The 23,540-nt window shown below is 51.5% G+C and overlaps 7 protein-coding genes across 8 annotated transcripts; 1 reads left to right on the top strand and 6 right to left on the bottom strand.

Moving 5' to 3' along the window:
• Nucleotides 1-1,763: 1,763 nt before the first annotated feature.
• On the bottom strand, nt 1,764-3,836 carry TrAtP1_003476 (uncharacterized protein). Of its 2 annotated transcripts, XM_014087942.2 has the most exons (4): nt 3,641-3,836; nt 3,096-3,428; nt 2,227-3,015; nt 1,764-2,160 (listed from the first exon to the last, which is right to left on the bottom strand). In XM_014087942.2, exons 2-4 carry the CDS (start codon nt 3,381-3,383, stop codon nt 2,092-2,094), a joined length of 1,146 nt encoding a protein of 381 aa, XP_013943417.1. In that variant the 5' UTR covers nt 3,384-3,428; nt 3,641-3,836; the 3' UTR covers nt 1,764-2,091. The 2 variants fall into 2 exon arrangements, with proteins under 2 accessions (XP_013943417.1, XP_065967984.1); XM_066111904.1 differs by having other exon boundaries at nt 2,227-3,836.
• Nucleotides 3,837-4,768: 932 nt separating this feature from the next.
• TrAtP1_003477 (uncharacterized protein) lies at nt 4,769-5,454 on the top strand (the record flags this gene model as incomplete). Its single annotated transcript, XM_014087943.1, has 2 exons — nt 4,769-4,864; nt 5,029-5,454. The coding sequence occupies 2 exons, from the start codon at nt 4,769-4,771 to the stop codon at nt 5,452-5,454; spliced, it is 522 nt and encodes a 173-aa protein (XP_013943418.1).
• Nucleotides 5,455-5,798: 344 nt separating this feature from the next.
• On the bottom strand, nt 5,799-7,275 carry TrAtP1_003478 (uncharacterized protein). The gene is made up of 2 exons (XM_014087944.2): nt 7,022-7,275; nt 5,799-6,530 (listed from the first exon to the last, which is right to left on the bottom strand). The coding sequence occupies exons 1-2, from the start codon at nt 7,073-7,075 to the stop codon at nt 6,018-6,020; spliced, it is 567 nt and encodes a 188-aa protein (XP_013943419.1). The 5' UTR covers nt 7,076-7,275; the 3' UTR covers nt 5,799-6,017.
• A 242-nt stretch (nt 7,276-7,517) lies between these two features.
• TrAtP1_003479 (uncharacterized protein) lies at nt 7,518-10,547 on the bottom strand. Its single transcript, XM_066111905.1, has 4 exons — nt 10,042-10,547; nt 9,338-9,978; nt 8,964-9,264; nt 7,518-8,892 (listed from the first exon to the last, which is right to left on the bottom strand). The coding sequence occupies exons 2-4, from the start codon at nt 9,540-9,542 to the stop codon at nt 8,268-8,270; spliced, it is 1,131 nt and encodes a 376-aa protein (XP_065967985.1). The 5' UTR covers nt 9,543-9,978; nt 10,042-10,547; the 3' UTR covers nt 7,518-8,267.
• Nucleotides 10,548-15,135: 4,588 nt separating this feature from the next.
• Nucleotides 15,136-16,585, bottom strand: TrAtP1_003480 (uncharacterized protein). The gene is made up of 3 exons (XM_014087946.2): nt 16,430-16,585; nt 15,855-16,282; nt 15,136-15,782 (listed from the first exon to the last, which is right to left on the bottom strand). The coding sequence occupies exons 1-3, from the start codon at nt 16,456-16,458 to the stop codon at nt 15,388-15,390; spliced, it is 852 nt and encodes a 283-aa protein (XP_013943421.1). The 5' UTR covers nt 16,459-16,585; the 3' UTR covers nt 15,136-15,387.
• A 282-nt stretch (nt 16,586-16,867) lies between these two features.
• Nucleotides 16,868-19,687, bottom strand: TrAtP1_003481 (uncharacterized protein). The gene is made up of 4 exons (XM_014087947.3): nt 18,746-19,687; nt 18,360-18,647; nt 18,176-18,306; nt 16,868-18,086 (listed from the first exon to the last, which is right to left on the bottom strand). The coding sequence occupies exons 1-4, from the start codon at nt 19,092-19,094 to the stop codon at nt 17,493-17,495; spliced, it is 1,362 nt and encodes a 453-aa protein (XP_013943422.2). The 5' UTR covers nt 19,095-19,687; the 3' UTR covers nt 16,868-17,492.
• A 640-nt stretch (nt 19,688-20,327) lies between these two features.
• Nucleotides 20,328-23,068, bottom strand: TrAtP1_003482 (uncharacterized protein). Its single transcript, XM_066111906.1, has 3 exons — nt 22,774-23,068; nt 22,359-22,718; nt 20,328-22,202 (listed from the first exon to the last, which is right to left on the bottom strand). Exons 2-3 carry the CDS (start codon nt 22,630-22,632, stop codon nt 20,542-20,544), a joined length of 1,935 nt encoding a protein of 644 aa, XP_065967986.1. The 5' UTR covers nt 22,633-22,718; nt 22,774-23,068; the 3' UTR covers nt 20,328-20,541.
• Between the last annotated feature and the right edge of the window lie 472 nt (nt 23,069-23,540).

The raw sequence follows: 23,540 nt of genomic DNA on the forward strand, positions 1-23,540 counted from the left end.
GCTCACGCGCAGGCAAATATAGTGATTAAACTGGAGGCAACTGACTGCTTCCTCTATAGCGCAGCAACCAACCGCAGCTACAGTAGGTACAACCCTGGTTCTGCAAGTCACGGGCTCTCTGCCTCTGCTTTTTATCCCTCGCTCAAGAACTGAATCTTGGAAATCTTCATGTTTATGCTGCGCTTCCCTACCTGGCTGCCGCCTGTACTGCCCGCTCCACCATGTTAGCTGCCCGTTGCGTCTAACTGGGTTTCACCAAAGACATGCGTATCAAAACGCCCAACACAGACTCTATTATTATAGCATACGGGGCGTCTCTCTTTTCGAGGCATCACAGGCAAGTAAAAGGCCAGGAAGAGAAACAGGGACGCATATCTGGTTCCCGGGCACGCAGTTGACCAGCCCATGGGCTACATGTTCATGCCTTTGCTCCACCAGACGTCATCCTACAGATCGATAATGCGACGATAGCCTGACAACGGCGAGCGCATCATCCCCACCAGCTCCTCCAAGCGCTGGCCTGCAGATTTACTGTATCTTTGCTGCGACGCAACCCCAGCAGGCACGAAATTAACAGTGACAAATTGTGTTCGGCACCCAGATCTGGCTCTCAAAAGAACCACACCGAGCTCTCGCCCAGCTTTGGCCTTGTTCCACTTTGAACGTGAATAAAAGCTCCATGATGAAGAAAACAATACGTCAGCTCAGTTGATGCAAGTATTGAACTTACCTAGAGGTAGGCCGACAAAGCATCACTTTCAGCAGCCAAAACGTCACTTAATAATTTACCCGTCCACCCTCTTTTCGACGGCCAACCACTGCTTTGGGGTCCAGCCTATCACATATCTCATTCTCCTTCAGCCCATTCGGGCCTTTAATCCTTCTTCTCTTTGCCACACCCGAATTGCGCATCCCTTCTCCATCTGCCGTTGGCCGGCGCCCGCTTTGCGCAGCAGATCAGCTTGGCTCTAGAACGCATCGGAACTTGGTCCGTAGGCCTGGTGTTTTACCTGAAGAATGTGAGCGACAATGTGTATGCGCGCATCAACACCTCACTCCCGATTTTTTGCATTTTTGTAGGTATGCGGATAGGGCATTAGGTTTATTTCATCGACGTTATTGAAATGGGATTTAAAATACATCGAAATGATGAAGGGGAGAAAGAAGGCTAAATCGGACATCTTCCTTCAGATGCCTATTACCGGCGTGGCTGTGATCTTTCGTGGTTGGCTGCTGGCCTCCACCACGTCCGACTTCTGCTCTGTTACTGCTTCTATTTTGTACCACCTAGTACTTCCATTGCATACTGCTTTAGCCCCGTACATTTTCTACAGCTTCTGTCACTGCCACAGTTGCTACTGCTACTGCTTACTTGTATATACTAGGTGGGCTACTATAAGCCCAGCCTTCCAGGAAATGTAAGCTTCAAAAATAGCAATATGCGCGCAAGCTACAGTAGAAGAACGCGACTGTGAGTCCTGAAACACAAAGAGGCTTCTTATTTGGCCCTCAGTGTGTATTGTGGTTTACGCTTGACAGAGACCTATATGGATAATTCCTCGACGGTGATTCTTGATTGTACATTACCCAGGCGCCATCACGAGCTCGAAATATATTTTGGGTAAAAATTATATGAATATTGGAATGGAATAAGCGTCACACTCCGACTGTCACTTGATTGACGAATACTCACTGACAGGAAATTGCACGACGGGGAAAGAAAGTTAGGGCCGAGGGTAGAGTAGCCTCGAGTATCACGATATGAGCGATAATGTGCATCCGACTATTTGTCGGAAACCTGGCGATCCCCCTTAAGCTCCCCTAACTTTGTAGGCAAAGCGACCAACTCTGGCTATAACACGCCAAGATACTAGTAAGGGAGATTTACAGTACATTAACATATGTAGCCTAACAAACTTAAGGAAAGACTGAAGACGTAGAATTTCAGGTCGTCATTGAACTTTGAATTTGATACATGTAACAAAAAAAAAAAAAAGCAAACGTCCACGTTCGCAAATTACTTTATAGCAAATCCCGAACCCAGTTCCAAGCAACTCTCTTTTCACCAGCGTGTCATTGTCCCTCTATACTCTATTTCTCCTTGGGGGGCGGTGCCGGACCACCAGTGGTGGGCAGACCCATGAAGATCTTGAAATAGTCCTATAATTGCAAAGTCAGTTTGAGACCTATAACAACTTCCGCATTCTCTTCCTAGGATAAACTTACGTAAATCATCCACTGGAGACCAGTCAAAGTGCCAATCATGACAATTCTCATTGGCAAGCCGTTCCAGAGTCCCTTGAAGCCGATATCCTTGTAGATGCGACCGACGGCAGAACCAAAACCTTCGCCGGGCTCGCGAACCGAGTTGAGCTTGCTGACCATGACATCTGCGGGGTGAGAAACAATGGCACAGAGAATACCAGCCATGTAACCACCAGTGAAGGAGACACCAGTCTGAGCAGCCTTGCTATAGTCATTCTTTTCTCCGGGCAAGCGAGCGTAGATCATCTCAACAATGGTTTCGAAAGAGGCAAACTTCATCATGGTATAAGGGATTTGTCGGCCCCACAGGGGATAAAGTCCCTTGTAGAGACCGGCATAACCTTCCTTTGCAGTAATCTTGTTGAATCCATCGAGAGCGCCAGTATAGGGGTTTGGTGAGCCTCCCTGCATTCGAACTTTGACAGCTTCCATGGGGCAAAGGGCAATGTCGGCTAAGAATTCAGCAGAAGCTGAGGCAGACAGATACAAGATGGTCTTGTACTTGTGGGCAGCCTCTTCACCAGCCAGGTCGGAATATGTCTTCTTGAAGTATTCATACCATCCATACTTGAAAGCACCCTGCATAGAGTAACCGAAGAAGGTCGGGCTCCAACCGGTAAAGATGCCGCGGATGCCCTGGGCGCGATAAATCTTTCCCCATGCTTCAAAATTGCTCTTGTAAAGCGACGAGTCAACCTGGCGGCGCGTTTTGACGAAATCAAGAGGCGTTACAGCGGTATGAGTGAGACCCTTGAGAAGAGAGACGGATATAAGCCAAGGCGTTTCCCTGAAGACAAGTGAAAGGAATATCAAGGGCTTAATTGACTCACGCATGCCATCAGTCCTCCAAACGTACATGCCGCATAGTACTTTCCAGAGTATAGTTCAATCTTTCCAGCCTTGGCTTGGGCCGCGGAGCTGGCCTTTTCAAATTCCTTGGTAGCTTCATTGCTAAGCTTGACGGCCTTATCTTTGGCATTGTCCACCACAGACCAAGCTCCGTAGAGCTCCGGGCGAGCCTGGAGCGGAGTCGCCTTGGTCTGCGGGCTGTGATACTTCGGCGTTGGACTGTAAAAGTTGCCTTTTAGGACTTCATCTCTAGGATATAGGTGCGCCATGATGGGGAGTGGTAGGCAACCGAGCCTTCCGATTGTTCATCAATCCTAGAAAGATGGGACAAAATCGCGATTAGCACATTGGAGATTATCAATTGTAGGCGATCATGACTTGTCTGAGCCCGAGAAACAAAGCTGCCCTTGTATGAATGACACTACGGCTGCAATAAGGAGAGGGATAGAGATGATAGAATATTGAGTGCTGAAAGTAGCCTCGGGAGGAACTGACGGCCAATTCAGCCACAGGGCGAGAAACTTACAAAAGCCAGTCGTATCAAGGTGTAGCCGTCGGCACGCGACAGTGCTTGCGTAGCAAAGAGGGGATCGCGACACTGAGGAGAGGAGGGGAGAGGAAGCGCGGGCAATGCAATACAGAAAAGGATCGCGCACACGGCGTCGAGGTTTATAAATGTCGCAGCATGGCAGGCGAAACTACCGCGAATTCTGTGACGCCTGCCGGATAAGGCCTGCCGGGCCTAGGCAACGCCCAGCGACTGAAGTGCGTGACATCACTCGACGTCAAGATGCAAAGCTGTAGCGGGAGCTGTTCCATGCGAGCTTGCTCCAGCAAAGTCGAGGTACCCAGTCGCGGCTCGCAGGTACCGTCAGCTACAGACTGGATGCTCCGCTTGGCAGGTAGCCATTTGCCCCACCAATGTCCCGATACAGCTACCGGACATTATAAGACCGCAAGTTCCATGGAACTTGCTTCATGCTCTTATCTCGACGGTTGATCCTGTGGCTTTTCGTGTGATTGTTCCTGTTTAAACTGCGCCATGTTTCCCGTCTATCCGCCGTGATAATTCACAGTTTTACAGCATCGCCATCAACATAGACCAATACTGCTCTGTACAGCCCTGCCAGACGATCGCATCGTTTATGTCTCATCCATGGAACCCGATGCGAATCGATCGGACGGCAGCACGGAACCGCTACAGGCACTGCTCCACTGCCGGAGAGTCACGGCGGGGACGGGTTCGGATTTAAACAAAGCTCCCCTACCGAAAGCATACCTTGGTGCAATGCTGTTGGTGCCGAGACACGCGAGTATGGGGGGCTCTGAAAACAAATGAGGTTACAATCATGTAGTGCCTATCATGAATTTGCACATGTTGATCTTTTCTCACTCTCTGTCCAATACAAAATGCCACTTGGAGCGATGATGTCGAAGCAATCACATGTATCACAAGTTTCAAACGACTTTATATGGCCCCGCCTGATGCTGAGCTAATCACGACTCCCCGCGGTCGGTGGCTCAATTGACCCCATCATATTTGCCATTTCTGCCAAAAAGAGTCAAACCACAGTCACAGCGCAAATAACAGTCTCGACAACAACCACTCCGTCCAAATTTTCAAGGGCAGCACGACAAAGAATACACATCAGTCATGGCCACCACATTAACACAACAGCCTGCTCAGACCGGCCCGGCGACGACAACGGCGCAGCCATTTTCCACAACCTGGTCTTCAAGATATCGAGGCGTAAGTATTTGAAAGCATCGTATTGTCGCATTCAACAAAAGGCGCTCCTAGAGTATACGCCGGGATCCATCCTCGCACTCTTGAAGTTGCGCAACATCTCAAATACTCAATGATTGAAAACCTGTCTGTTCCATCAAACTCAAAAGCTAACCAACATCTCCCAGGCCACCGTCGAAGATCTCGACCCCCCCGCCGCCCTCTCCCTCAACCCCTCCGACGCAATCAACATCGCAATGCTCTCCGCCTTTGAGCGCGAATACACACACCTCACCATTGTCGACTCCGAAACCCGCGCCCTGCTCGGCTACATCTCCATCCCCCACCTGCAGTCCCTCTTGGAAGCCGGCCGCGTCCAGCCCAACGACCCCGTCTCCGCCGCCATGACGAGGTTCCAGCGCAAAGGTCGCAAGTACCAGGTCATCACGCTGCAGACCCCGCTGGAGGAGCTCGAGGCCTTCTTTCGGGGAAACGTGTCGGGGGGCCCGTGGAAGGAGGAGTTTGCGGTTGTCACGGATGAGAATCGGAGGTTTGTGCTGGGTGTGGCGACGGTGCAGGATTTGGAAGAGTTTGTTAAGAGACGGCCGGCTTAAACTTTTCGATTTGGTGAGGGGTTGGAGTAAGCAATCAACGATGAGGAGATGTAAAAAAAAATATTCAAGCAAAATTGCCCTTTCTACGGTTACCGGGAGTGCGAAAGCGTCGCTTGCAGCTCTTTAGGTAGACGGCGTTTGGAAGATGATTGGCATTTATTCAACATGCGTTGGAGGGATATTTGTTTCTCCCCTTTTCACGCTGTGGAAAGTGTGTGAAAAAGGAGAATTTCTTGCTATGAGAGAGCTCATGGTGTGAGCAGGTTATCAACTCTTAGTATAGGGTTCAACACCAGAATCGTAATAAATCATGAGTCTAGATAGGAAGACGATATCAAAGACATGTATGCTTTATGATATAGATTTATCCTGAAATAACTGAAACGAAAGCTTTCTTTGGCCTTAACTATAGTCTAATGCCACGCTTTTTCTCTGCCATCTAGCTCTTTTGTATGATGCGATATCAAATAAGAACAGCAAATCAACTCATCATCCTAGTCATATACCTTCATACTCTCACCATACATCCCGCCACTTGATCGATATTTCTCGTTTCCCATTCCTTACTCATCATCATTGAAGTCGTAAACAAGTCGGATCTGAGCCCGCTCACTTCCCTTAGTCACGACAACATTTCGGCAGTACCTACGCTCGCCGTTGACGAGCTGGAAGCCCCAGACCTGCTCGGCAGTCCAGCCCTTCTCCTCATTCTTGGCAGAGTTTGTGATAAACAGACCGTCGCCCTCAATCTCCCAGCCCTTCTTGAGGAACTCATCCGTGACCTCGTCCAGCTTCGCCCAGCGGCTGCGGCCCTTGACGTTGCCAAACAGCCAGTCGGAGTGCTCGCGCTCAAAGTCGTCAAAGCAGCGGTCCTCCTGCGTGCTGGACAGGCCCGAGGCAGACTGCGTAATGTCGATGTGGGAAACGACGTCGGCGGCCGTGTTGGGCGGGCTGGGAGGGCCCTCGTACTGCTCTACCTGGATGGTGATGGTGGCCAAGCCGATTCCCTTGCGGATCAGGTAGCCAATGCCCTGGAGGGCAAGCACCGGCTCCGAGGAGTCAGAAAGGGTCTTGTTCTAAACGTTTAATGCCGCGCCGGCGCTCTTTGTTAGTGGAGATGTTCCTTTTTTTTTTTTCCAAGTTTCCGTGCGTGCTGATGTCATTTTGCGGGAGTGCGACTCGAGATGATGTTATCTCCCCGGATGACACGGAGGCCATAGCTTCTCTCTGAGTCGCACAGCTTTGCATCGCTCTCAAGAAATCGTTTTATACCCCTCTCTCTGTGTGTGTGTCGCTTCTGCGCCGCTAATTAAGCTCCTTTGCCTTCCAAAACAGCAGCACTTGGGGCCTCGCCGTCTTGGAAGCGCGATTGGCGCAGCAGCTTGCACAAAAGGCGGCAAAGAGCAGCAGCTTGTGGTGGGGGAGGGGCAGCAAATTCCCTCTTGAAAGCGGGCGCAGTACAAGCAGGGGGAAAACACGAGAAATTGTGATGGAATGAGCAGGGAAGGGGTTTTTAGGGGGGGGGGGGGGGGTTCCGGTTTGTGAAATGGGACGGAGTGCTTCTTACCATGGTCCATTTGCCAGTGAGGTTCTTGGCGGTCTTGCTTGATGGAGCGGCCATGGTTGCGATTGGTATAGATGAATATCTCGAGCTTGATTAATGAGAGGAGGAGGTGCGATCAGAGCAGCAAAAGGCGATAGAAAAAGGATAGAATTGGAAGTGATGTCAACAAGAGACAAAGTACTTATAGAACGCCCGGCGTGTTCAATGCTGCGACAGGTGGAACTATCACATGAAGCTTTCTTGTGCTGATGGCGCAGCGAAAAGCAGCGCTGGTCATCATTGACCCGAGGCGTTCGTGCTAGTCCTGGGAAATGGCAGGCAAGCACATGCGCTCTGCAGGCCGCGCCCCGCCAAATCTCCCCCACACCCTGCTACGTGCCTGATGGTACAAAGAATACTTGTGGCTACATGCTTACAACGACAAGGGATTGGATATTCTGCCAGCAGATCATTATTTGGATCTTTTGGTTGCCTCATTTGTAATTCAAATCCTGATTGAGACCGACACCTACTGTTTTGGGCGTAGGTACAGCGCCAAGGCACCAGCCCACACCCAGACATTGTCTCCTAAGCAAGGCAAGCTCACAGGGAGAACAAAGATGAACAAAGCTAGGAATACAGACTAGAGATGGGCCAAGAAAAAAACATACATGTTTCCGCAAGATAAATTCATTAATCAACAAGTTCCAGAGAAAAAAAAAGAGTAAAGAATAATCCATCTCCATGTAGATACTACAACTGGACAAGTAGATACTAAACCATAGAAACAACCATTACCCGCATTCCAACAGCTTCTCCACCAGTCCTTCACGTCTTTAGAAAGCCGAAACCAGAGACAAACAAGGTCATGAAAAGTAAAAGAAAAGAAGAAGAAAAGAAATTGTAATAAAAAGACAAGCCCAGCATCTGTCATTGACCTCAGTTTCCAGACGGATATCATGCTGCTCTCTCGGAACCCTGTGGATATCTATTGGTACATTAACGAACTCCCTTTCTGGCTCGCTCTAAATCTTCAAGTCATTATCGCTATGAATGCAAGACCGTCACACATGGCTTTTGTAGGTTCCGAGGGTCATTCATGCTCGTCCACAAGCTGTTCAACCACAAGGTTTGCGTAGGCATCAATCAGCCGCTTGCTCTTTCTCAGATATGCGTACTTGCGAAAGCAATAGGAGCCCCGGTGTCGAAGTGGCTATAATTCTGGCTTCTCACACTCATTTGCTGCGTGGTGTTTTGCTTGTTCTTGCCCTCATGGCCACCACTTCATCCTCTTGTAGCTCTCGATCACTTCCTCAATCAGCTCCTTTGTGACGGCGGGTTTCTCGTACTTGAAGCCCAAAACAGTTTCCAGCCGGCTACCGTCCATGCTGAGGTCTGTGTCTTTGAGAAGCTCCTTCTCCATAAAGGGTGTCAGGGGGCCGGGTCGTGTGATGCCAGCATCAGCCAATAGATCAGCCCAAGGGCCGAGTACCTCGTCATTGACATCATCCACCACGCTTTCCAGGTTCAGCTTCGCAAAACTACTAATCAACGTTCCCTGGAATCCCGTTTCGATTTTGAAAATCTCGCCAATAATTTCAGCCATGGTTCCCTGCGTGGTGGTGCCCTTGTCCACTACGTTGAAAATCGGCACTTTGCCCATCTCGGCCTCTTTCCAGTTGGCTTTGCCAGCGTCGTACCAAACGGCAGTGTCCCAAAGGGCTCGTGTTACGTCGTGGATGTGCGCCGTGTTAGTCCGCAAGTCCTTGGTCCACAGCCACTTCATTTCTCCTTCGATGTGCTGGTAAACGCGAGCCATGCACAGGGCCGTTGCAACCCACTGAGAGGCATACGGACCATATACATGAGCTAGGCGGACAATCGCAAGATTAAGCCTGTCGATATGGCATTAGTAAGGACAGGCTGAAAGAGGAACAAGCCCGAGAGGCTTCCTTGCTTGACCTACCCTTCAATCTTGGCGAGCTCCTCCTCTGCCTGCAGTTTGAAAACGGCAATCTTGCTCCACGGCTTCAATTTGTCCCCCTCTTTGCTCGGCGATGAGTCGGGCTTGTACACCATGCCTGTGCTCAGCTCAATAAAGGCCTTTACTTTCCTTTTGGCGGCCTCCTTTGCGACAGCAATGGAAAGCTCCAAGGATCTCAGCTTGTAAATTTCATCTTCCTGGGAATATCTCGTCTCGCCACCGCAGTTGAAGACATAGTCCCACTGTTTGCCGTCGGATCGGTCAAATACTTTAACTAGAGCCTCTGTTCACTGGTTAGCAACTGGCGGACTCATCAGACGAACTGAGGGGCATTAGGTGGGAAAACAGTTATTTACCTGGTTTGCTGGCATCGGCTTGCATAAAGTTGCTCTGGGAGCAAGCCTCGGAGAATTCAGGAGCCAGCCAGGCAAGCTGGGGCAGCACCTTGTCAACGAGTCGCATCTCGGACGCAAGGTTGTTCTGGTGAATGTGTTGGGCGAGGAAGCGGCCGATATAGCCCAGGCCTCCAATAATGAGGACGGACGGCTTCTCTTCAGCCATCTTGAAGCTCGTGCTGAGGCGGTCGAGGAGGCGCGAGACTGGGTGGTATCGAGAAAGGTCGACTGAGTGCAACAGCTGCGGGCCACGGTTTCGAGTTGGCGGCTGTGCTGCTTAATCCTCTCCTGAGCCCTCTGTGTTTTATTCGAATCAGACAAGGAGATGAACAAACGTCGGGTGTTGCTTGCTTGCTCTGGTGTTCGCTCGCGTAGCCAGTCTGCTGCGGCCAGGATGGGATGGAGAGGAGAGGAGGAGAGGGAGGTCGCCGGGCTGCTGCCTTGGGTCGCTGCGGCGTTGTCGTCTCGGTACAGGGTGCCGGATCACCCAGGCAAGTGCCGAAGGAGAAAAGGAAGAGGCAGAGAGTTGGTACAGGCGCACTGTGCGTGGGATGGAGGCCGAGGCGGAAGCCGAAGCGAAGGCAAGAGAGACGACGGGCAAGCTTTTGTATCTCGCGGGTGGTGAGCGCAGGTGCCTGAGACGGAGGGATGGGTGGGTAACGGACAACTAAGGCAAGGCCAGGCAAGGCGAGGCGAGGCAGCGAATCGAGCGAGCGAGGGGCTGCTGTCTGGAGGCCCGTCTTTTTTTTTTTTTTTTGGATTTACCGCCGCCTTGAAGAAAAGCAATCACAGGTCTGGTGCAGCGCATACACCCGTCCATACACGTAAAAGTGCAGATTACGCCGTGCCCAAAAAAACCAGAGCCCCCACCACCGACATGCATCGCTGGGGCCTTGTCCATGCCATGACCATGCGGCAGGTTTCATTTTCTCCCTTGCTTTGTAAAAGCAGTGCTACTCAATGCGGAGGCCGCGAGCATCGCATAGGACAGTATGGGGAAGATGTGAGTTGTTACAGGCACGGGCACAGGGAGCTAGCCGAAGCTGCTGGTTAGTGATGCAGGCCGTCATCTTGAGGCCACCACTCTTGTCGAGGGACGAGCACAGCGTCTGTTGCTAGGTACCACCTACCCAAGTACAGCCAGCACCTTTTGTGTGTTGGACGACAGCTACATATTGATGCCAAGTAAGGTATTACGTGCTTTGCTTCAGCTTCAGCTCCCGCGCCAGGCACATCCAGGCACGCATGGGCTGTGACTGGGCACACCACTTCCTGGCCTGGTCGTGGCCAACAGCAGGCTTGTTCGTGTAATCTCTGGCTCTACTTACACACGGCAGTGGTGATGATGACGACGATGGTGAGCTGTGACCGCCCATCCTTCCGACCCGTCGGGACTGAGAGGAGAGCCACTCAGAGGCTCTCACGACGATGGATGGGACTTGCATGAGGGATTCCAGCAGCAAATACACCGACAGACTGCCTGACTGACTGCCTGACAGCGGCGGCGGCGAGCGGAATTGTCCCAGTCCAAGGGCTCTGTTGTACGAGTACCTACGGGCGTGTAACTTGGGTCTTATTTCGAGGCGGCTAACCGCTGCCAGGTCTCAGCATCCCTGTACATGTATCCATCCCCACCAGAATCTAGCGGGCTAAGCGGTCTGATGTTATTTGCCCAGCAGTCTGAGAAGCTCTCGACGATGAGGTGTCTTGTCTTTTTCCTCTTCTTCCTTTTCGTTGTGGGATCCCAGGCGGGAGGTCAGTCAAGCCAGACCCTGGTTCACCGCATGCATGTGGTGTCTCACCTTTGCCCCCTTCAGCTTAGCAGCCCTGGCAGCATGTGCAAGTGTCATTGAGTGCTGCCATGATACCAAAAGCAGCGACACAAGTATTAGATGGCACCAGACGGCAGACGACTCCCAGAATCCAAGGATTCAATGTTATGCAGTAAAAAGGCGCTGCCACTAAAACTGCTTGCCGCTAGCACTGTCTAGCAGCCGCTATAGCGCCTTGGGGCATGGGGCATGGAGTACCTCTAGGGCATGGAGCCTGGCTCCCTTTATCGACCGCCCTCGCTGTAATTCCGAGGACCAGCAAGGACGATTGAGCATGCCTGCCTCAGGTACCTGCCCAATCACGGCTCGACATCTGCTTCATATCAACCACTGGTTTTCAGCAACGACTGGTGATGCATATAGCAGCAGCAGCAGCATATCCGCCACTCTTTTTGCCTTCTTTGCCCCTTTTTACCTCTCTTCTACACCCATTCAGCGACCCGACCCGAAGCCGCCGCCCGACCGGAATCGCTGAGTGGCGCCACTCCGGTTCAGCAATCGCTTTGGCCTCTGCCCTTGTGACAGGCTAGCTGTGGGACTCGTTGCGCCATGTGCAGCCTCCAGGTGGGACGAACCGCTCCGAACGGGGACCAGCGGCGACGATGGCGGGTATAGCAGCCCAAAGGCGCAGATGTTTGCTTGCTCAATGGCCCTCTGCAATCAACACTGACACGCACAAGTGTGGTAGCATCAGCCTACCGACCTAGTGCTTGTGCAAGAGTCCACCAAGGCGACTCGGCTCGACCTCCTATTACGGGCCCGGGCTCTGCGATCTGGAGACTGCGACTGAGGCCGATACCTGTGTGTACCTAACCTATGTGCCAGTGTGCCTGTGTGTGCCTGTGCCTGGCATCCAGACTGTCTCTCTCCCTCCTCACCTGTCCAACACACAGACGCAGCATTGGCGACGTGGGGTGCGGGGTTCGCGGTCTTCCAAGCGTCGTTCTAGAAGGCGACGCAGCTCAGCCAATGACTCGGTGCGCGAGGCAAACGAAACAGACCGCATTTTGTCGCACCCGCATGAAAGTGGTCCGGCGCCTTTTCTCTTTTCTCATGCCGGCAGCACGCCCCAGCAGCCGCCGAAACGTACGTGCTATGCGCCTATAGTCAGCCATCCGGCGCGAACATACGGGCGCCTCTGCCTCTGCCTCTGCCGCCGCCTTGACGAATCGTAGTATTTTGAGCCCGCCTCAGTTGACAGTCAAGCAAACTACTACTTCTGACGATAGTCATCGCTCGGTTGCTCGGTTGCGCGAATCCAGCGAGGAAACGAAAGCCCCACGCCAATGACTTTGTCTGCGCGTGTCGTGGGCTTTTATGGAGTCAAGACATGTTTTGAAGCCTCCCTTGGCTGCCACATGCAGGAGGCAGCCCTCCCTTGCCTTGGAGGCTGACCTACTCTTTTCTTCTCTGTGCCAAGTGCGCCACGCCGTGCGAGTGCGGGCGATGGGGGGAGTAAGACCCTACTCACACACAATTGCTTCCCAGCAGGGAGACTCATTGTTCTTCTTTCGACTCTGTATTATACCCTGATGCCAGAGACGTCTGAAGGGAGAGCGAGGGCGGCAGATGCAGTGGTACCTTGACACAGATATTATGGCAGTGTCCAGTACACTGCATCATCTCTACGTCTGTATATTGGGACAGTGTTCACTCCTGCGACCAGTCAACTTACAGGGATATTTCATCCTCAGTCTCGACGGACAAACTTTGAAGAGATAGCCTACAAGCAGTCTCAGAAACACAGTGAATGTGTGTGTTGGCTTGTCCCCAATTGCGGGCTACTCAACTCCACCGCACCTATATGCCCCGGCCTACCACAGTTCTTATCCCTTCGAGGCGTCAAAAGATTTCAGCGACGAGTCATGTCCAGGAACGCCCAATACAAATTGGTCTTGCTTTGAGCCGCTTTTGCTGCTCGGCTTTATCTGTGATTCTAAAGGGAAAGGATGGAGAGGTATGAGATTGCTCAAGTCGTGATTTTGGAGCTGCCGAGGCATCTGATAGCTCAGATGCCACCTACCTACTAAGTACAGTACTACCACATCTATTCCTGCTACTAGGCCTAGATAGTAGGCAGACACAATGCTGTGTATCAACATTCCTGCAGGTGATACAGTACAGGGGCCACAAGATGCAAGCAGTACATACATACACTACCTCTACCGTATGTATGCAGATACAAAAACCTGGAACAAGTGTGGTTATAATCGAAGCCCCGGCAAGACAGATCGCCACCATCCCTGGACGTGTGGAATACCTTTGGCACGCCGTCAAGGGTGCGCTTAATCAAAGCCGCACGCTAATCATCAGCCGCAGCACAGTTACGGTGTGATTCTGTTCCAGCAAGGTCCTTAGTGTCTCGCGAAAGAGAGGAACGGTAGGATCGCGAGGATCCGCCACGCTGCAGCACTCAATCTACCATCGTCATGGGACTTGTTCAAGGCATCCATTAGCCTAGGTCCTTTAGGGAAGTGGAAGATGGACAAGGGAGATGCTTTGCCACGTATAATCCGCAAAATTTTGCATGCTTCGGGGACATTATTCCAGGTTCTGTTGCATAGGTACCATCACAAATTGCCTTTTTTTCCAATCGTTGAAAACTGAGATGAAGTAATACGTCCTTGCCTATCTGCCAATATCACCAGTTCCCTAATCAATGTCCAGATCTAGATTAGGCCTGGTAGTATATGTCGGAGATAGATGGAGATAGATGGCACGCCATCATGCCTCAAATCTTTTTCTTCTTTCCTTTTTTCAAGTCTTCAGGCGTTGCCCGGGGCTGGTGCTCGGCCCCCAACGACAAGGTCAAAGGAGACATCGAATCCAAGTGGTAGTACTGTTTCTGCCTTGTCAGCCCTCGAGGGAGCAATGCTATTCAAGGTATTCATACGGAGTACTATTACTGCTACAAATAGTAATATCTCGACCAGGCAGATTACCACAGATCGGCCGTAAGTCTTGTTAATCGCCGCCGCTGCCGCTATCTCCTTGGACGGTGGCAGGACTTCCCGTTCATATTGCTACGGTACCACGAAATCGCACTCAGCGGGATGCAGTAGGATACGATTATTCGTGCTGACCCCGGTCCTGCAAGGGGCGGGCGGGCAAGCCATGCAACTGTGCCGTTCTTGTTCTTATTGCTCCTAGACCTAGCATTTGTCTTTTTTTTTTTTTGAATGCAAGTCATCCATCCACTTGGTCATTTCTCCGTAGCCTTGTGCCTCTTCCGGACATGCTGCCGACGGTTAGGAAGCTGAGCTCTTTTCGTCGTGCCCCACAGCCTGTCCTGAGTTTTATGATTATATCTCCTCGGCGCTTAGGGCTTTCTGGGTGGATTTTGTCCCAAGGGCATTGTTTGCCTCTTTATGTACTCGTGAGGAGCGAAACATCTGGCTATGAGCTGGTATGTCTGGCGTTATTACATTGTTTGAAGGTATCGATACTGATGCCATTAACGCATTGTTGTTCTGAGTGAAATATTGCTGCAATGCTCTAGTCTATCAAACAGCCCCCTTACCTATTTGGCTTGGTTTGAGCTCTTCGAAAATAGCGTCCTTGAACAGAGACGAGTTCTCTATTGCCCAATCGAACTTTGCTCGATTGCCGTGTTGGCTCCAGTCCAAGTAACTGTTTACGAAATGGCATCCAAGATTGTGTATGGATGAAAACACTTCATCTTCCTGGAAGTAACAAGCATTGTTGTCTACCTATGCTGTGATCTCAATTAGCCCAAATAATTACTTACAAACATTGCCTTTCCCCCGTCATCAATAATAGTTTCCAATATTTACATAATGCCATAAGATAACTCAAGAGACTAAAGACAGCCATAGTAATGATATTTTTGTAATTTATAATTGCTATAGTACCGCGGCGAGATTAGACATTTGTTGAAATCCCACTCATGTCAAATCAATCCAGAGTAAAAGGGAACGTCGTCTGTATATCTCCTCTATCTTAGAGCTAGAAAGGCCCAAGTCTCCTCTCTCTATTACAAAGGGCGGAATGTCTAACAAACACATGTCCCTAACATCCATGTATCAAGCGCTCCATCTTCGTTTTATAAATTGTCAAAAAATCACAACTTTCAAATACCTATGCCATTCAAGAAAAAAAAATAAACAAATGCTGAAAAAAAAAAAGACAAGATTTCCCACTACATCATCCATTCATGCATCATCGCTTCATGCTGCCAATAAGCTCCCGCTGCGTCTCCCGCTCCTTGGCCCCATCGCTCAAGCTGCCCACGCTCCGCAAGTCGCCCACGACGTCCTTTGCCTTTCCAAAGTACACGTCCTGCAGCAGGTTGCGCATCTTGAGCTCCATGTCCTCGACGAGGCGGCCGACGTTTGCAATGTGGCTGTCGTCGTTCTCGACGGGCAGGTCCTGTTCGACCTGGCGGGTCATGTTGCCGCTGAGGTCCATGTCGCCGACGGTGCTCTCGACGTTTGTGGAGAGCGAGAGGATGACGGTCGAGGTGAGCTTGTAGTGCGTGGTGCGGCCGCGCTCGATGGCCTCGAAGACGTGGATGGAGTCCCAGACGCCTTCGGTGTTGGAGCCTGGGGTGGCAGCTGTTTTATTGGCCTTTGTTTAGTATCTTTATACTCTGAGAGAGAAAGGGGGGGGGGGGGGAGCCAACGTACACTTCTTCACCAAGACCACGCCAGCAAAGCCGTCATCCAAGTTCCACAGATAGACACTGCTCACGCCTCCCTCGTAGTACAGCTCTCGGTAGATATCAAACGCCTCGTTGGCCTTGATCTCCATCTTGCGCACCCTCTCGTTCGGAATGGCCCCCTCGCCGGCACCGTCGTTGCTCCCGGGGCCGACGCCGCCGACGCCGCCCTCGTCCAGCGGCGGGTCAAACTGGTTGCTCCATGGCGAGCGGTAGCTGTCGCCGTCGCGGTTGTAGTCGCAGAGCAGATAGTCGCGGCCCGTCTGCCTACACCGCTTGACGGTGAGGGGCTGGTCGACGGACGAGAGGAGGTCTTCGGTCAGGTCAGGGGCGAGGGAGATGATTGCGCTGAGGTGCTCGCTGGTGTGTTTGGGGTTCAGGCGGCGGAGGAGGTCGCTGTGCAGAGCATTGGGTCAGTCTTGGTTTCCATATGAAAGCAGAGTCAAGTAAAAGAATGTCAAAGGAGAGAGTAGACGAGAAGATGGGTTGATTTGGGGGGGGCTGCAGCAGAATACGGAAAGAGGGGAAGGGGGGAGAGCTCACAGCGCCGAGTCAAAGGGATCTGCAGCCATTTTTATGCGGGTTAATTGCACCAGAAGTCGGTTCCAAGCTAAACAAACAATCCGATGGATTCGAGGTGAGGTCTGGCAAAGGAAGCCCGAGATGCTCTTTGGTCGCGGGGTTTGGAGTTGTCGGGTCGCCAGGGGTCACGTCACCAGAACGGACCTCTAAGGAGCCAGTGCCTACCTAATAGCGGGCAGCTATCAGCTAACAACCCCACCAGATGGGCGGACAGCTTTGGGCACTGCTCTTTGCCAAGCTGAAGCATTTACAGCTCTCAATTCTGCTACTCGTATAACATCAAATTCTCAATTGTCTTTTCTTTAAACAAGGTGCAGAGTAATTTTGATACTTGTTTCAAAGATACAAGCAGACTTTGAAATATACTCGACGTTTCACCATGCAGATAGAACAAGCTTCCCTCTCTTTGATTTTATTCAACGTCCAATTTGTCTGCAGTCTACTTATCCAAGGCGGAAAAAAAAAGAGATAGAACCTGATATAAGAAAAACGAATAGCCAAAGCTCAAAGGTCCCTCCCTCGTCGGCTATAAGCAGCGTAAGCCAGAAAAAGAACAGATTCAAAAGTAAGCAAAAAAATACAATAATCCTCAAATGACAACTCGCCCTTTTCCAGACCCCTATGAGTAATAGAGAACAGACAATCGGAGTGCCGCCTTGCTATGCCCCCTTTGACCAATTTAAACCCCAGCCCATACCGTAGAATCGCCAAAAACGCCCCGCCATCAACCCTTCATGTCTTCCCCTCCTGCGGTGTCGTGTCGCCAGAGCTAGGTGCCGTTTTCCGCTGACCTTTTTTTTTTTTGGTGTTCGATAAAATGTTTTTTTGGCTCTCTTTCCATATTATGTTGATCGTAGATAATTGCTTGTGACAAAGACTATACCTCTTTGAAAAAAAAAATTAAAGGAAAACCTCGCTGTTGCTGTCTTTCCAGAAAAGGGAATATAGGCGTAAAGCATTGTCTCGTGTCCAAGATTGCTGCAGATGGATATCATTCCTGCATATGAATGGAAATCTCGTCGTCTCACTCGATGACTGTGCTGCACAACAGGCAATATGCCTGCTCAGTCCACTTCTTCTCTCCTCCCTCAATGCCCTCTCTTAGGTCTGTTATCTCCCAGACCGTAGGGCCCTCGTTCATCTTGAGGGTCGCTTCAAAGAGACCTTCCCAAGGCTTCTTTGACAGCTTCTTGCGCTTTCCTCGCTTTACCAAGCCAAATTTCGACGACTTATCCGGCGCAGGTGTTGGAGTTTCTGTGGCTTTGGACGATTCATCGTCTCGTTGCTTCACCAGTACTTGGTCTTTTACTTCGCTGTTGGCGACTATGGGCGATTTCCTGTCCTCTGCCTCGTCTGGACTCAATAGGCGGTAAGGCAAGTCCCCGTTTGTTCCTTCTTTTGGCTTCTCTCTTATGATATCCTCCTTTGCCTCCTGCTTGATGACAGGCTTTTCGGGCTTATGGGGCGTGTCCGTCCCTAATCGATCGTACACTCGGGTGAGAACATCGTCGAGTAAGCAGTCGATATGCATCCACTCTTCGCAGGTCTTGTTTGAGCAACCCACGAGGGTTTTGTCGGGATTGGCAGGAGTCTTGCAATTGCAGACAAGAGCAACAGACTAGTCGACAGAAGAAGAAAGGCAAATTAGCTTATAATCCCGACTAACAAGTGCAAAGCAGCGGTCAGTTATTGTAAAGTTTTCCATACCGATAACTCTGACGTCCTGCAATTAAACGCCTGTCTCCAATAGAGAGACTCTTGTATATCGTCATCGTTTGATTCAATCCATTGCTTGACATTGACGCCCATGACGACACTGACAACGTTGATTATGTCCACTACTTTGGCGTTAGGGATAATGCATGCGCAGAGGTGCTTTCGAGATACTTACTGTGGTTGGATGCAACCAGCTCATGCTGTCCGTGGTATGGCTGGCGTCCCGAAATCTGCTTCTTGCCTTCCAGCGTCCCAAGAGGCAGCTCTTCAGGCCAGTACATCCAATAGACACGGGCGTATACGTGATGCTCGTCCGAGGCTCGCACCTCGAGTATTCGTGCCACCCAGTAGTCCGCCTTCTTGGCCACCTTGCTAGCCCCGGCGGGCAGCGAGTTCTGTCGTTCCATGGTCGCCTCGTTCGCCACGTAAACAAAATCCTCGGTGTAGTATTTGACGCCGTTGACTGCACGAGTTCAAGCTTGGTTAGTAGCTGAGCTGGCTCGCTTTCCCCGCTCCATGTCCGGGGCACTGGAATCCATGGAAAGGACGGAATCTACTCACGAACAAAGCTGTTGTAGCGTGTCATGTCCAGCCATTGCTTCCGCGGATCTACATTGTACACCAGCTTCATTGACTGGCCCGTCTTGAACTTGCCCTCGGGATGGAACACGGCGTTCTGCGTCAGGACCTTTTTGCTGGAGTCCTCCGCCGGCTTGTCCTGTTTCCGCTTCTTGTACTTGGGCCCGCCGTCCTTGTCGCTGCGCTCCAGCTCCGAGACGACGTTTACGGTGAATGGGCAGTCCGCACGATTCTCGTCGGGGACGCTGCCGTCAGGCACAGCGTCATCCGGCGCCGGGCGAGAGCGCTTGCGAGGCTTGGAACTCATCGCGGACCCTTGGGCAGCGCGCATGCGGAGAGTCGCGCAATGCGTCGCGTATCGACGAGGCTCGGGGCGTGTGGCGGCAGCTCGCAGCGAGGGCTCAGGGCGCAATGAGTGCTGAGGCCGGACCTGCTGCCTGCGACGATGCGGAGATGACACCGGGCGATGCAACGGGATGGTTTGCGTCGGTTCGGTGTATCTGGATCTGGATGTAAACACACAAGCGCCCGCCGAGCCCTGGCAAATCGATAGCGGGTTGGGGTAGGATTCGCTGCTATGCAATTATTTTTTCCCTAGACGGCTGGGCTCTAGCAGAGACGCGCCCAGAGCTGAGTGGTCGGTCGGTGGGCGTCAAGCTGCCGCAGTCCGGGGTGAGAAAAGAGACAAGGAGCACGGTGCAAGTGTTCTTGGTTTTTTTTCCTTCTTCGGGCTTCTGTAACTGCCGAAGTGGGTTCGGTTTGATAGCAATCTTCAGCAATCTTCAGCAATCTTCAGCGAGTCCCCTGCACCAGAACTAGAGGGGAAGTACACAACGGGAAAGAAAAGAAGAAGAAGAAAAGGAGAGAACGGAGATTGCTGAAGAAGAAGAAGAAAACCGGTTTCTCTTCTTCGGGCCGTCCTCCCTTAGAGCCAACAGCTTCAGCTAAACAAAACGAGAAATTACGACGAAATGGCCAACCAACAACGTCGCAGATAAAAAAAAAAAAAAAAAAGAGAGGCTGATGCTTGTACCTGCCTAGGCGCTAACAGCCACCGAGTACATCGTCACGCCCAGTTACCCACTTTGGCGATGCAGGCCTATCTCGAGCAAAACAGACTCCCCGCAACTGCTGCTGCTGCTGTTGCTGCTTGTTTCTCTTAGCGTGCTCTGCTGCTCCTCTGCTGTATCACGGACTGCAAATCGAATTGCCCTAGTAGGTGCTTGGACTGCTGGCAGTTGCTTTAGCCGCCGACTAGCAATCGTAGCTGGAGCTGAACCGCGACTAACACTGACAGCCCAGCGCCCGTAACGAGTGGTCCTAGTTCCAGTGATGCAGATTATCTGCACGTCCTACCCAATTGGGAACCGCTAAAGCGTTGATGGAGCTCATGGCACCATCAGTAGTCATGCCGTGTTGGTAGAACCAACCAGACGTCACATCAAGTCACACTGGTAGACACTAACGGCATCACTCAATTACTGTCCATTACATCAACTACTTACAAACGAAACAAACCCAAACGTATCACGTATTTCGTTCAGCTTTTGGAGAAGAGTATTATAAACGGTCAAAGCATCTGATTCAAGCTCCATCACATTACAGGGGCCACTAGTATTTACGGCATATCCAAAATTCACTAATAATCAACCACAACGCCTACGCTATGCATAGGTTATCAATCGAGACAAAACTAACTCCAACAAACAAACAAACAAGCAAGTTCCAAAAACAAAAGCGCTCTGACCATCATAGAGGAATGAAGTGAATATCCAATCTCAATGTCGATGTGTCGTGTCTCCGTTCTCCTCTGCGGCTTCATAGTCTGCCAACATGCCACGGGCTGTTTCCTCGTCTTCTTGCTCCCCCTCTTCTCTGCCGTGGTCCTCTACGTCAAATGCCTCGATAGTCTCCGCGAGCTTCTCGCCTTCCTTCTTGCCCCGCTCCACGTTGATGAGCCAGATAAGAGGGGCAGGGAATCCAACAAGCGCGGCAAGAAACCAGAACGCGGGCCTGATGCTTCCAGTTTTGTCGATGATGGCACCAACAATAGCAGGCCCGAAAACGCTGGACCCTTTATCGGTGATTGCATAGAGCGCGTAAAAGGCGGCTTCGGATCCGGGTGGGATCAGTTCGCCAAACAACGAGCGACAGTAGCTACTCAGACCGCCCATGACCAGACCATATACGGCTGCCAGAGGATACATTTCCCAAGGCTGCTGCAGGCCCATGACGCCCCACCGCTGAATGAAGGGAAGGTAACCCATCAAGCCGTAAATCGGAATAAGCTCAAAGAGTGCAATGCAAACAAGAATTGTCTGATGAGGCTTCAGGTTGAATGCGCGGGAAATCCACGACCAGCCAAAAGCGCCAAAGATTCCAGACATGGTAGAAATGACATTGATCATGCCCAGGGCCCAGGGCTTCATGTGAAGCTGGGTTTTGGCGAATAGAACAGCAGTAGACGACGTTGTGGCAATCGCATCCGACAGAAGAAACCATCCCCCTAGGAAGAGCATGATATCCAACAGCCGCCTTGCCAGCGAAACAGTGCGAAATAGGGATTTCCACGAGTACTTGAAGTACGTCCACCACGAGGGGCCGTTCTTCTGCCCGTGTACCGTAAGAGGTGGCCCGGGCCTAGGTCGAAGCCACATGGCAGAAGGGATGGTAAAAACAGACCACCAAGTCCCAACCATGAATAGCACCACCCTCTGCGACCATGTCGTGTTTTTCATGGCCAAGAGGATGACAATCGAGACGCACTGCACGAACAAGGCAGCACTGTAGCCAATGCCAATACCAAAAGAGGAAATGCGCGTAGAAAGTTGAAGCTCTTTGGAGGTGATTTCCTCATGAGTGGGCACTCGCTTCAGCCCATACCTTGAAGGCCGGTCGTCAGGAGGTAGCAAGCCGGAGGTGGAGTTGACCATGGCTTCTTCTAGGTCATCAGTTGACTCTAGAGCTGGATCGGCGAGAATAGGCGCCTCTGGCTGTGCATACGCGTCCATTACTTCAGGGTGATTACGAACCATGAGAGGGAGGAACGAGTTGAGAAGAACAAACGACGCGCCAAAGGAAGTATTCGAGATGATCGTCAGCAAGGCGCCGAGCAGGTACGTAGTCTTGCTGATGAAGATGAACGCCATCACCGAAAGTCCACCAAGCCAGGCAAATCCGAGAAGAAGCCGCTTTCTGTAGTTGCCATGGTCCGCAGCACAGCTGATACTAACGACGAGGAGCGCCTGTAGCAAAACACTGACGGAAAAGGTATACATGGCAAAGCTTGCCGTGTTGATCTGGATGCCGAATACATATACAATGCATTGGCCATCATCCTCTGATTTACTGTCGCTGGAACCGCAGGGCTTGTCTGGGTTCGAAAGAAGAACGCCGTTTTCTCGAGCGAGCGTCTCCAAGAGAATAGGGATGAAGGAAGCTGTTGTCTCGATTAGCTCATGTTGGGTTGGGCGATGGAAGCTGACAGCAACAACAGCGGTGCCAGGAGACTTGTATAGCATCACGAATCAAAAAAAATGGGATGCAACAGGGTGCTAAACATCGTAATAAAATTGAAACATCAGCCTCGACTTACCAATGCCGCAAATCACATATGTCTCGGCCGCGAAGCCATACATGTACCATCCCCAGAGCTCCTTCTTGCTAGTCGGTCTAGCATCATGGCCCTTGTAAGCCGGCACGCCGGGGCGCTCGTCGCTGTCGAAGCTATCGCGGAGGCTCATCTCCTCGTCGCTGTCGGACCGCTCGTCGTCGGCCTCGAACGATGATGTCGTGTATGATCTCTTGGACAGAATCGAGAGTCCCGACCAGAACCGCCGTCCCTGAAGCTCCGGGCGATGAGGCGGCATTGCAGCGGGCACGGGCGCGCAGGCAGCTAATCAATAGGCTGATCAGCCGGACCCACGTGATTGAGTGGCCCAGTCGGAAGCGGTACCTAGTCTAAAATTAAGTTTTATAGTTTTAGCATGTAATAAATACTTTTCCCTTACTTTATTAGCTTTGCTCTGCGAATTGCTAACAGCTAATGGCGGACTCGCGAGAGGTCCGAGTCGACAGGACGCCGGCACGCATCAGGACGTGAGATTTCCAGGTCCGTATATCGCACGTAGGACAAAGGGGTGTGAGCCTGTCGGCTTTATTTATTAGGCGTCTTCGGGCCCAGCTTTATTTTCCTGCTTGTGTGCGTCCTATTCCTGCTGGTTGGCCGATATGCGCTGCAGGGCCTGACTCGGCTGGGCGTCTTCAACAAGCAAGTCGATCGCGGTCTAGCTGAAGGATCTCTCTTTTCTTCAGGCACCTGTTATTTCCGACGGGCGATATGCAGCTCTTTATGTGCTTGCCGCAGTCCCATGCGCTTCTGCAACATCCATCACAGCCCCCCCTGCCTATCGCGCCGCCGCTGAGTGCGTCACATCGCCTATTCGCTCCAGTGCGGCCCTAGCGGCTGGGACTCTTCACTCACCGACCCCAGCATCGTCTGCTCTAGCCATCTTGCCATCTACACTTCTAAATATGGACTTGGTTGGCATCGTTTTCAGCACGGCTAGAGCTTTAGCACTGATCGGGGTGGAGAGCTCTCGCGTCAGTGACCCAGTTTAAGCTGCTCTTCCGTAGCTAGCCAGAGACGCGCTCTTTTTTGCGCAGGTCAGCTGAGGCGAGAAGATGTCCTGCAAGAGGATTTGCGAGGTGCTAAAGCAAACACCACGGCGCTCCGTCTATTTCCTTTGGAATGGTGACCTGAGATTCCCGCAGTCGA

The sequence above is a fragment of the Trichoderma atroviride genome, chromosome 2, assembly GCF_020647795.1.
Source record: "Trichoderma atroviride chromosome 2, complete sequence".
Lineage (NCBI taxonomy): Eukaryota > Fungi > Ascomycota > Sordariomycetes > Hypocreales > Hypocreaceae > Trichoderma > Trichoderma atroviride.